Source organism: Monoraphidium neglectum, assembly GCF_000611645.1.
Source record: "Monoraphidium neglectum strain SAG 48.87 unplaced genomic scaffold scaffold01535, whole genome shotgun sequence".
Classification (NCBI taxonomy): Eukaryota; Viridiplantae; Chlorophyta; class Chlorophyceae; order Sphaeropleales; family Selenastraceae; genus Monoraphidium; species Monoraphidium neglectum.
In genome coordinates, this window is record NW_014012093.1 from 1 (window position 1) to 9,860 (window position 9,860).

At 62.3% G+C, this 9,860-nt stretch overlaps 2 protein-coding genes across 2 annotated transcripts; one reads left to right on the forward strand and one right to left on the reverse strand.

Moving 5' to 3' along the window:
- Positions 1–2,530: 2,530 nt before the first annotated feature.
- Positions 2,531–3,227, forward strand: MNEG_8209 (hypothetical protein; the record flags this gene model as incomplete). Its single annotated transcript, XM_014043315.1, has 1 exon — positions 2,531–3,227. A coding segment is annotated over one exon (697 nt), but the record flags the coding sequence as incomplete, so codon positions are not given.
- A 2,377-nt stretch (positions 3,228–5,604) lies between these two features.
- On the reverse strand, positions 5,605–9,302 carry MNEG_8210 (hypothetical protein; the record flags this gene model as incomplete). The annotated part of the gene is made up of 7 exons (XM_014043316.1): positions 5,605–5,733; positions 6,597–6,667; positions 6,975–7,136; positions 7,446–7,545; positions 7,885–8,018; positions 8,530–8,636; positions 9,286–9,302. The coding sequence occupies 7 exons, from the start codon at positions 9,300–9,302 to the stop codon at positions 5,605–5,607; spliced, it is 720 nt and encodes a 239-aa protein (XP_013898770.1).
- Positions 9,303–9,860: the final 558 nt, after the last annotated feature.

Consider the following 9,860-nt stretch of genomic DNA (forward strand, 5'->3'; position numbering starts at 1 on the left):
GCGCCCAACTGCGGGCGCATGCAGCCGAAGCACGCATGCTCGCGCGCTTGCATCGCGCTGCGCCAGCGCCTCGGCCGACGCGCCCGCCAGACCCGGCTTACCGCCGTAGCAGCCGCCCTCGCGTGGAGTGGTGGCCGGCCAGCCCAGGCGACAGGGCATGCCAGGCGGTGGCAACGACTGCCGTGCTCCGGAGCTGTGCGCGAGACCAGCGCAGGCCTCAAGGGCCGCGCCATGGGCCACGCCGGCCCCCTGCGCAGGTACAGTGCCTTCGTATAATTTGGATACATTAATTGTATTCTCCGCGGGGTGCGCCTCTGGCTGAATTGATGTTAGGGGCGGCCAGTTTCCGCGATGTGAATGAGGCTTATACGGTATCGTACATTGCATTGGGAGCGTATAAATAGGCTGCAGACGGCAGGCAAAGGGCACATTCACAGCCCTCCAACCTACAATACGTGAGTGCAGATCATCTCATCTAATCTTACCTCATCCTGGCCTTCTTGAAGCCATCCTGTCCTTTTGGCACTGCAAGCTGCCTCAAGAGTTGTTGAGGGCTGCTGACCAGCTGAAGCTGCCAGGTGCGTTTGCTGGCTGCGGGCCCTGCTTTGCACAGCTAGCGCACGCACTACGTACAGCACAAGTGCACAAGTGCCAGCCCCTGCCGGCTGCTGAGAGGTGCAGCGCTGCCCCCAGCCTGTTGCTGATTACATTGTCAGTTCAAGCGCTTATGCTTCCTGCCAAACATCACCCGGCGCAGGGTGCACAGCCCCGGGTCCCCATGGATGCGCCGACTTCAAAGCAGCAGCTGCTGCAGGCGTTGCCAGAGCTGTTCCCAGGCGACGAAAACGTCAAGTTTTGCGGCGATGCGGCAGAAATAATCTACCAGAGGCCTGAGGACTGGTCTGCTGGTCTGCTGGCCCTGCCGGTTGGCCACAGGAGGGCGGCCATCCAGGCAGCTGTCCGAGGTGGGTCGGTCTTTCAGTGTCAGGGGAAACCGCTGCAGCAACCGCGGGTGTGTCTTCATGTATGCAGAAGCCCTTGAGGGTGTTAAGAGGCAGTTGTACGTGGTTGTAGCTGTGGTGCTGCTCACACAACAAGGGGTGATTACTTGCTCGGCAGCATCGCGCATCCAGAAGCCCCCTTCCTGTTTTGCGTGGGGGCCAGCCCCAGGTTGCGTTTTCCATCAACCTGTGCTGCCGCGCTCCCTTCTCCCATCCCTTCATCCTCTCTCCCCATGCTGTGCCCCATCACCTTGCTGCCCCCCCCCTTCCCTGCGCCCCCTTCCCTGCGCACCCGCTGATGACTTCTCACCATCATGTACGGCACCGAATGATATCACTGCCCAGGCGCAGCAGGAGCTCCAGGTGAGGCATACATCGCGTTATTGGGATGGAGCAGGCGCGCTGCTGTATGTGGTTGGAGGGGAAAGAATGGCCTTCGTCAGGGCGCAGGGATATGATGGTGATAAGGGCTCGACTTGCAAGCGGTACGGCTTGGCGCCCCTTGTGTCCACTTTTCGCGTGGTTGCTGACAGCTGCGTACGATCCACATCAATTCGCACACACGGGACCCATGCGGCGACGTGCGCAGGGCTGCATTTGGCTTGTTTGCCTGTGTTGTTGCTGTGGTTTCCTGCCTCGCCATCTCCCACGGCCACCGGGTCGCTGTAACAATCCTAATCCTAATCCTGATCCGCCTCCTGCGCTCCCCATTGGCGCTCAGGCGTTTCAAAAAGAGGAGCAGCAGCAGCAGGTGAGCCGTGTGGGTGGCGCATGGCAGCGTGCAGTTCCAGCTGATATCGATTGGGTGCAGTGCTTGAGAGCGGGCACTCCGGTGCAAGGCAGCGCGTGTGAGCTGCTGGCGACCTCTCTAGCAATAACAAACTGTGCAAGAGCTGTTTTGGCTGCATACACCTGTCCTTCAGGCGTTTGCGACACTCATGCCACCTTGGCCCTTGATGAAGAATTGGCCTCTCTTGCCTTACTTTATAGCAATTCACAGCTAACTGCTTCCGGCGCTCTGTTTCTGTCGCAGGCCTTGGTGAAATCATTGAGGAAGCAGTGCTGCGGGCCCTGAAGAAGAACATGCACAGTGAAGTCTCTATCACAAACTTCGGTTCAGAGCACTGGACTCGCATGTCCTTGGCTGCTGGATTGAAGAGGCGGGTGCATCCAGGCCTGGAGGTGGACGACAGCAGCTGCAAGGAGACACCACCATTTGAGTGGAGAGACGAGGCGGAGCCCCAGCAGGCAGACCGGTATGCTAGCAGCTCGAGCGCTCGAGCGGCAACTGAAGTTGGATGACTTACGACAGATCTGACTGTAGTCGTGTTGCTGCAATTGTGGTTTCCCAGCAATCTGCTTGTCAAGTGCTTGCATGAGGTCTTATCATCATACACTGTGTGCCAGGCCTGGGTCCGAGGCGTGCGTTAGCCACATGTGCTGCTGATGGCAGTACAGTACTCGTACTCCTTCCAAATGTGTGCTGAGCGTGCGGTGGCGTGCTGCTGCTGCATGGACCGCGCTCACAGGTACAGGGAGTATTTGCACCAGGCCGTCTCTGTTGGCAACAGCGCGCGCTCCACCCTGGTGTGGCTGGGGGCAGCCCCAGATGACGCGTCACTGCTGGACACCAGGGGCTACGAGGACCTGCTGCACTACAGCTGCATCACCGGCGGCGCGGACGCCGCGATCTGCATCCGCGACGCCGCGGAGTGCATGGTGCCCAAGTCGGGGCTCTGCGTGCTTTTCAGGGTGGCCAACGAGGTCAGCGAAGCGCATGAGCACCAGGCTGCTTGCCAGCTCGTCTTGGCCAACTTGGCAAGCGAGTTCAAGCCTGTCACCATCCTGACTGATTTGGCAGAGCGCTGGCAGCTCTTTTGGCTGGACGACTCGACTGTGTGGCACACCCGGCTGGCCAGCCGCCGCGCAGCAATCGCCGTCATCCAGGGCTTTGTGGCAGCAGCGGAGGCCGCCTGGTCATCAGCCACATCAGCCACGTCAGCCACAACCGCCGTGCTGCCCCAGGTGGTGGCTGATCGCAAGTCGACCTTCCTGGCCCAGCGCGTTGCTGGTGCTGTGATGACAGAGGCCGACGCCCAGCTGCTGAGTCAGGCCGACCAGCTGCCGCCTGAAGATGCACTGAAAGTGCGTGTCAGGGTCTTCTTGCGCCAGCTGTCCATGCAGCCAGCGCTGTGCGGCTTTGCGCATGGACCTGCTCCACCATGAATGGCTTGTTGGCTCAATTCATCCGGGGCCGCATGACTGTCCCCAGGGCGTGCATACTTCAGCTTGCCCACTACACGCCTTGTGCATCAGGCGCTTGCGACCTAATTTTCCATTTTTCCTTTCTATGCTTCATTATCAGTTGGGCTCAGGACTGCTGCTTGTGCTTGCTTTCGCTGCTGCTGCTGCTGCTGCTGCTGCTGCTGCTGCTGCTGCTGCTGCTGCTGCTGCTGCTGCTGCTGCTGCTGCTGCTGCTGCTGCTGCTGCTGCTACTGTGTGTGATTTGGTGGGGGGGTCATGAACCCTTGCCAAGGGTTCATGACCCCCCCCCCGGGGGTCATGAACGTGGGGGTCATGAACGTGGGGGTGACGTGGGGTCGTGATCAAGGCTGTAACATGAATGACCATGGAGATCATGTTGAAAGCGTGACAGGGGCACGGGCGTTGGGGTCATGAGTTGCAGGCTTCAACGATTATTATACCAGCAACGTCTAATCCTTGCACAGTTTCGGACGTGGGTTATGGCACGCGCGTGCCCATACACCATCAACCGCGATGCATGCATGCCGCTGCCAGGGCGCCCCTGACACCAGATCAGGGGGGCGGATGGATTGCAACTGCTAATCCACTGCAGCCGACGCCGCTGTCGTCGCCGCCGCCTCCCGAGTGGACGCCGCATGGGCTGCAGCGTGCCTCTGCGGCAGGCCAGCAGCCGCAAGCATACAATGCCTGCCAGGACAAATAAATGAACAGGCATGCAACCCTATCTGCGTCTCAATCGTCGCCCACTGGTCATGTCTCGCCGCCGCGCGGCTGTCTGCCGCCACTGATAGGGAGAACTTAGGGTTCCCTTGGTGTTATTGAGCGGGCTTGGCACTGGCGGCGGTGGTGGCAGCGGCGGCGGTGGACCCATTGCCTGCACAGCTACGTTCACGCCCCGTCTGAGCTGAGCCGCACGGCAACGGCGGCGGCGGCGCGTTTGCGCCCATGCAGCCGCTGCGCTGGCCCGCACGAAAGGAGGCCGGCGTTCCCGCAGGCAGCGACGCCCTGGCCGGCCGCCGCACCGGCAGGCGCGACCGGCTCATCTCGCGCATGGCCGAGACCGCGCGGCGCAGCGGGGGCTTGGAGCGGGCGACCAGGCGGCCGGTGATGATGAGGGCGACCGCGGCCGCCACGCTGGCGGCCAGCAGGACCCAGAGGCCCATGACATCATGGAAACCTGAGGGAAGCGGGTTTGAAGGGTTTCAAACGGGTCAGCAGCGGCGACCGGAAGTGGCGAGGTCAGCAGGGGCGGGAGGACGTTGCCGGTTGTGATGTCGATGGTGCGGCCTTGACTGTGTGCGGCGCGGCTGCGCTGCACCAAGCTGTGCCTTTACGTATGTGGTGCCGCAGTGCGGCGGGCACGGACGAGTGCATGTGCCCGTGTATGGGGCAAGGGCACTTTCCAGAGTGCCCCTGCTCACGGCGCGAGCCGCCTCGCCGGCGCCCCGGCGGGCGGGTGTTGTGCGGTACAGAGCCTGGAGCCGTCTGCTTGCCGGCGCACCAATCTGCGTGGCCTGGCCGGCCGTGTCGTGGCGCTTGCAGTACGGCTGGGGGGGGCTTGGTGTACTTCTCAAACAGCTCCTCCATCTCGCCTGTTTGGATGGAGATTGATAAGACAGATCAAAGGTTTCTTAACCCCTCGGCAACACAGCCGCTGGTGCCGCACCTGGCGTGCGTGCTTGATTGAACGAGACAGGTGCCCCAAACTGCCAGCTGGGACTTTCGCTTGCAGGCTTTCTGTGGGTGTGCGTGTGCATGCCTGCTGACGTACCTATATATGTGGCGAAATCGCGAGTCAAGGCGCCGCCTGGTATGAATGCGGCTGACGAACAGCATCCAAGGGGTGCGCACGCACTGAAAACCGCGAGTTGTGCGCCCACCTGATTCTTTGATGTCCAACAGAACGCTGTTGACCTGCCGCAGCACCTGTGTGTCGTTGAAGCCTTTTGGAAAGGCAAACGCCGCCTCGTACTGGGAGTGGTGGGGCGGCGCGGGGGCGGAGCGGCGCCAGGGGCGGAGCGCTTGCGTTGGGGCAGGTGGCGCAACAGGGTGTGTGTGTGTGCGTGCGTGCGTGTGTGCATGTGTGTGCTGACCTGGCGTCAGTTTATGACGGCGAGGAAAGGGCGATGGTGATCGCGGTGCGCCTGTCAGCTGAGCAAGCAAGCCTGGCCCAACAACATTTGGTCCACATCACGCCAAACACAGTCAGCCGAACCCTGCTATCTACACCCAAGATCGCCAACATGTTCGAAGCTCAGCAGTCGGAGGTAATGCAGAGCTGTGCTGCAGCGTGAAACTGCGGCGTGTGCTGTGGCGCTGCACATGCCGTGTGCAGCGGTTAAACCTGGTCAAACATGCCGCCGACTACGGTGACGTCACATCTGTTGTTGGCGGCGTACTCCAGCACGTAACTGTCCAGCACCAGGGCGTCCAGGGTGTGGTTGCCAACCGCATCAAACATGGCGTCCTGTTTTGAATGAGACGTTGTTGGTGTTTTGGGGCAAATTGAAAACAAGTTGTTGGTTTTGGCGGCCAGCCGGGGTGGAAGTTTGTGGGAGAAGGGGGCAGCGGGGGAGCCTGGGGTGCGGCAAGTCGCGCCAGGGTGTGGCTGCCAACTGCGTCAAAAACGGCGTCCTGTTTCATAAGAAGTTGTTTGTTAGGGGCAGATCAACTATTGGTGTCAGATTGATTGCGGAGGAGCCAGCCAGCTGGGGGAAGAGTGGGGTTTTAAGAGAGGAACGCAGCACAGATGCCTGGGGCTTTTCACAGGCGCGGACGCAGCTGGAGGCTCACGAACCCGCACGCGCAGCAAGCCAGACGCGCGCCGCGCGTCTGGCGACCCCAGCCTTCCGCACAACGTGCGCGCTGCGCGCTTGGTGTGCGGAAGGCTGGGGTCGCAGCAAGCCGACGTCGCGGCAGGCTGGGCGTGCTGCAGGTGAGCCTGGAGGGCACCTGGGCAAAGGCTGGGGTCTGCCGGCTCGGAGGGGCCGATTGCAAAGTCTGATCGGGCTCAATAAGACAAGCAGGCTTCCAGCACAAACACAAGGAGAAGCTTGCGCGACAAGCATGCCCCCCAAACCCCGCCCCCGACCAGCAGCACGTGCAAGTGAGCAACCATTGAGGCGTCACGGTGTGGAAGCCCCCATGGGCACCACTGGTGGGCAGGTACCTGCCCCCCCGCCAAACAAACCAGCAGAGTAAGTGACCCGTCATAAAGGCGTCACGGTGTGGGAGCCCCCATGGGCCCCACTTGGCCCCCTCCCAACCAGCAGAGTAAGGGACCGGCCGTAAATGCTTTATGGTGTGAGCGCCCCCATGGGCCCCACGCACCTGGTCAGCCTCGTCGTTCCAGGGCAGGGGCGTGGCCGTCACGCCGCGGCGCTTCAGGTCCCCCAGGTACTCTGCCGGCGGAGAGCCAGGGAGCGCAGCTATGCTATTTGCGAGCTCGCACTGCGTGCCGCCGTGGTCGAACACGAGCGATGCGCCTATCGCACATGTGCAGCAGGGGCCGGCTGCCTGAAACCACCCGAGGGAGCAGGCAGCAGGCTAGGTGCACGTGGGGGTGTTGCTCGCTCCCCGTTCACCCGGGTGCTGCGCAATCGGCACGCCGGGCTGGCCGAATACGACACACGTGTTTGGTTCGTTGCTTGAGTGCGTGCGGCCGCACTCAAGCAACACTCGTACTCTTGCCCAGAGCCCGCCGCGCACCTGGGTCGTCCCACGTCCCTACATTCCGGCCGGGTAGGTCACTGACGCCCTCCACCGCAGACACCAGGCGGTTGGCCGTCAGGTTGGCGGCTGTAATGGCAAAGTGGTGGTGGTGGTGGTTGCGGCGGCGGCAGCGGTTCATCATTAGGCGTGCGCTTGGAGCTGGTAGGGTCAGAGGGGGGCGGAGGGTGGGCCGATGGCTGCTTGCATGCAGTGAGCGCCTGGGTGAAAAGCTACGGGCCGAGAGGGGGAAGCAGAGCCTCCAACCCTTGACAGGCGCGAGTTGGGCACGAGCGTGCGGCTGGGAGAGGGCTGGCGGGGGTCACAGGTGCGGCGAACATACTGAGGAGAGTACCCCTGCGCGGCTGCCGATGCTGCAGCGGCGGCTGTTTTGGAGATTGCTGCCTGCAGCCCTCCAGTCATCGACCAGCGAAAGGAACCACATGGGCTCCCTGTGGCGCGCTGGCTCACACGTGGTGGCGGTGTAGAGGGACACAAGCACGAGCATGATGAAGGCAAATGACAACACGATTACGTTGCTGGCCGCGTGGCTGCCACCCATGTCGCCGGCCTGCGTCCGGGGGTGGGGGGGGGATGGCAGCCGGGCGTTGGAGCGGCGCCGCGCGGCCGAGGGCAGAGGTGCGGGTCGGACTTGCAGGCAACAAAGGGCGGGTGTGTCGCTTTGTTGCATGAAGCATGGCTGCGGCTTGAAGGCCACAATGGCCAGTGGTCTCATGCTGAGCAAGAACGTCCAGATATCCGCCAGCCCCCCATCGATGCTACGTGCAACCTGCTGATGAAACTCTGTTGATTTTTTGGCTATCATATGATGACAAGAACCTTACGCGTAAGGGCCCTGATGCAACGGGGGAATGGGTTTGCGGGACGACGAGGGGAAAGAATTTCTCACCGAGAAGTTCATGGAGTTGGCGAAGGCAGTCCAGACCTTGCGGCCGAGGGAGTTCCAGCGGAAGTCCGCGAGTGACGGCTGGCGCTGTGCGCTGGACCAGGGTTCCAGCAGCCACACGGCCACGCCCACGAACGCTGGGTGTGAGCGCGTGTGTGCGTGCGTGCGTGCGTGTGAGTATGTGGGTGGGGTGGGGGCGCGGTGTGCATGCGTGCGTGCGTGCGTGCGTGCGTGCGTGCGTGCGTGCGTGCGTGCGTGCGTGCGTGCGTGCGTGCGTGCGTGCGTGGAAGGGGTGAGGGTGGGGAGTGAGATGGAATGTGGAACGCGAGACCCCAGAAACGTGGACGCGGGGCTCTTCGAGTCGGTGAGGGCAAGGGGAATCAGCAGCTTCTTCTGGGCTTAGGGGCAGCAGCTTCTGGACTTAGGGGCGGCAGGTTCTGGGCTTGGGTGCAGTTTGCGCTCGACTTTCTGGTGAGAAGGGGCGGCAAATATGCATGCTTCCACGGGCATTGAATGAGCGCATGAGGTCGGGGAGAGGCAGTCGGGCAGGCGCCTCCCAATCCATTACGCAGGTAGTGGCACAGACTTGTGGTGGCACAGATTGTTAGTGGGGGTTGGGGGTTGGGGTGTGTGCGCGCACGCGCCCACCGCATGTGAGGGCGATGGCCAGCCACAGGTGCCACTTGAATGCGTCCAGGAAGACGAAGTACGACACGCGGTACACGTCAGCGCTGACGAGGATGCGGTAGCCAGACCTGATGGGCGGCCGATTGGGAGTGGCATAGAGGGTAACCAGTTGACCGGGTGGTGCGTCTGAGGGTTGAGGGGGCGGTGGGCGGTGGGTTGAGCAGCAACCAGGGTGCGCTGCAGCAATGCAACGCCACTGTATCCAAGGGTCTATTGCTCCGGGGTGCGTGCGGGGGCGAAAATGCGCCGCGAGCTCCGCAGCACTTGGTGCATCACTGTTCAGTTTTGGTCCTTCAGTATGCTTGCACGATCAGCAGCGCGACCAGAGGGTGGGCGTGGGCTCCACAACGAACCATTTTGCCAAAGCACACCTCAACGAGATGACAAGTGCACAAGCAGCTGAACCATGCAGCAGCAGACCTGATGGTGGTGACTGTGAAGACGTAGCCCTTGTCCAAGGTCTTGTGCGAGACCTCGACACCCCCGATCCCGATGTCGCACCTGCCTGGACAGGCGGGGGCGGAGCGCCGCAGGTGGGGCGCGGCAGGGCGGCGGCACGGGGCAGTGAGTGGCGGTGGGGCCCTCCGCGCTGTTCAACAAACATCGCGCCCGGGGCTTGAACAGCCGAGTGCGCACGCAGCCTTGCGCCCATCTGCCTGTATTTGGGGCTGGAGTTCAGTGCTCATTCCCTATGCTGTTAGAGTGAAGGCGTCTCACTTTGAGAGTCTCGGCATGATGGCCTTGAGGCAGCCTCTAACAGCGGCTGGCCCAAAACCCAATCTGGTGGGCCACGGCGCCCAGTTGTGGGCCATCACCCACCGTCACCGGCCGCGAGTGACGCCAGCACCTCGTCCCAGCCCATGCAGTTGATTGCGTAGCTACTCCAACCGACGGCGGCAGCCACCCGTCTGAATAGCGCAACATCGTACTGCGACATATACGCACAGATGTTGCGTTGTTGTGGGAGGCTTGTGTGAGTCAGGCGGTGTCGCAGGGGGCCACTTCAAATGAACGGCGCCGGGTGCGCAGGCACAGAGCGTCCACAGGGGTTCGTTGCTGCTGCGCTCCCTGAATTTTCAAAACGGGAAATTTGGTGGGGGCAAGGGGCCGCGGCGCGCAGAGGTACAAGGGAGCAAGGGAGCGAGCCGGTAGGTGCGTGGTGGCTGGCCGCACCCCGTCCATCTCCGCTTGGGTCCTGTTGATGCACCACACAACTGAGGGTCGATGCGCGTAGGGGGCAGGCATCAGTCAGCAGTTGAAGCAGCGGGGCTCGGCCGGCGTGGGCGTGGCGG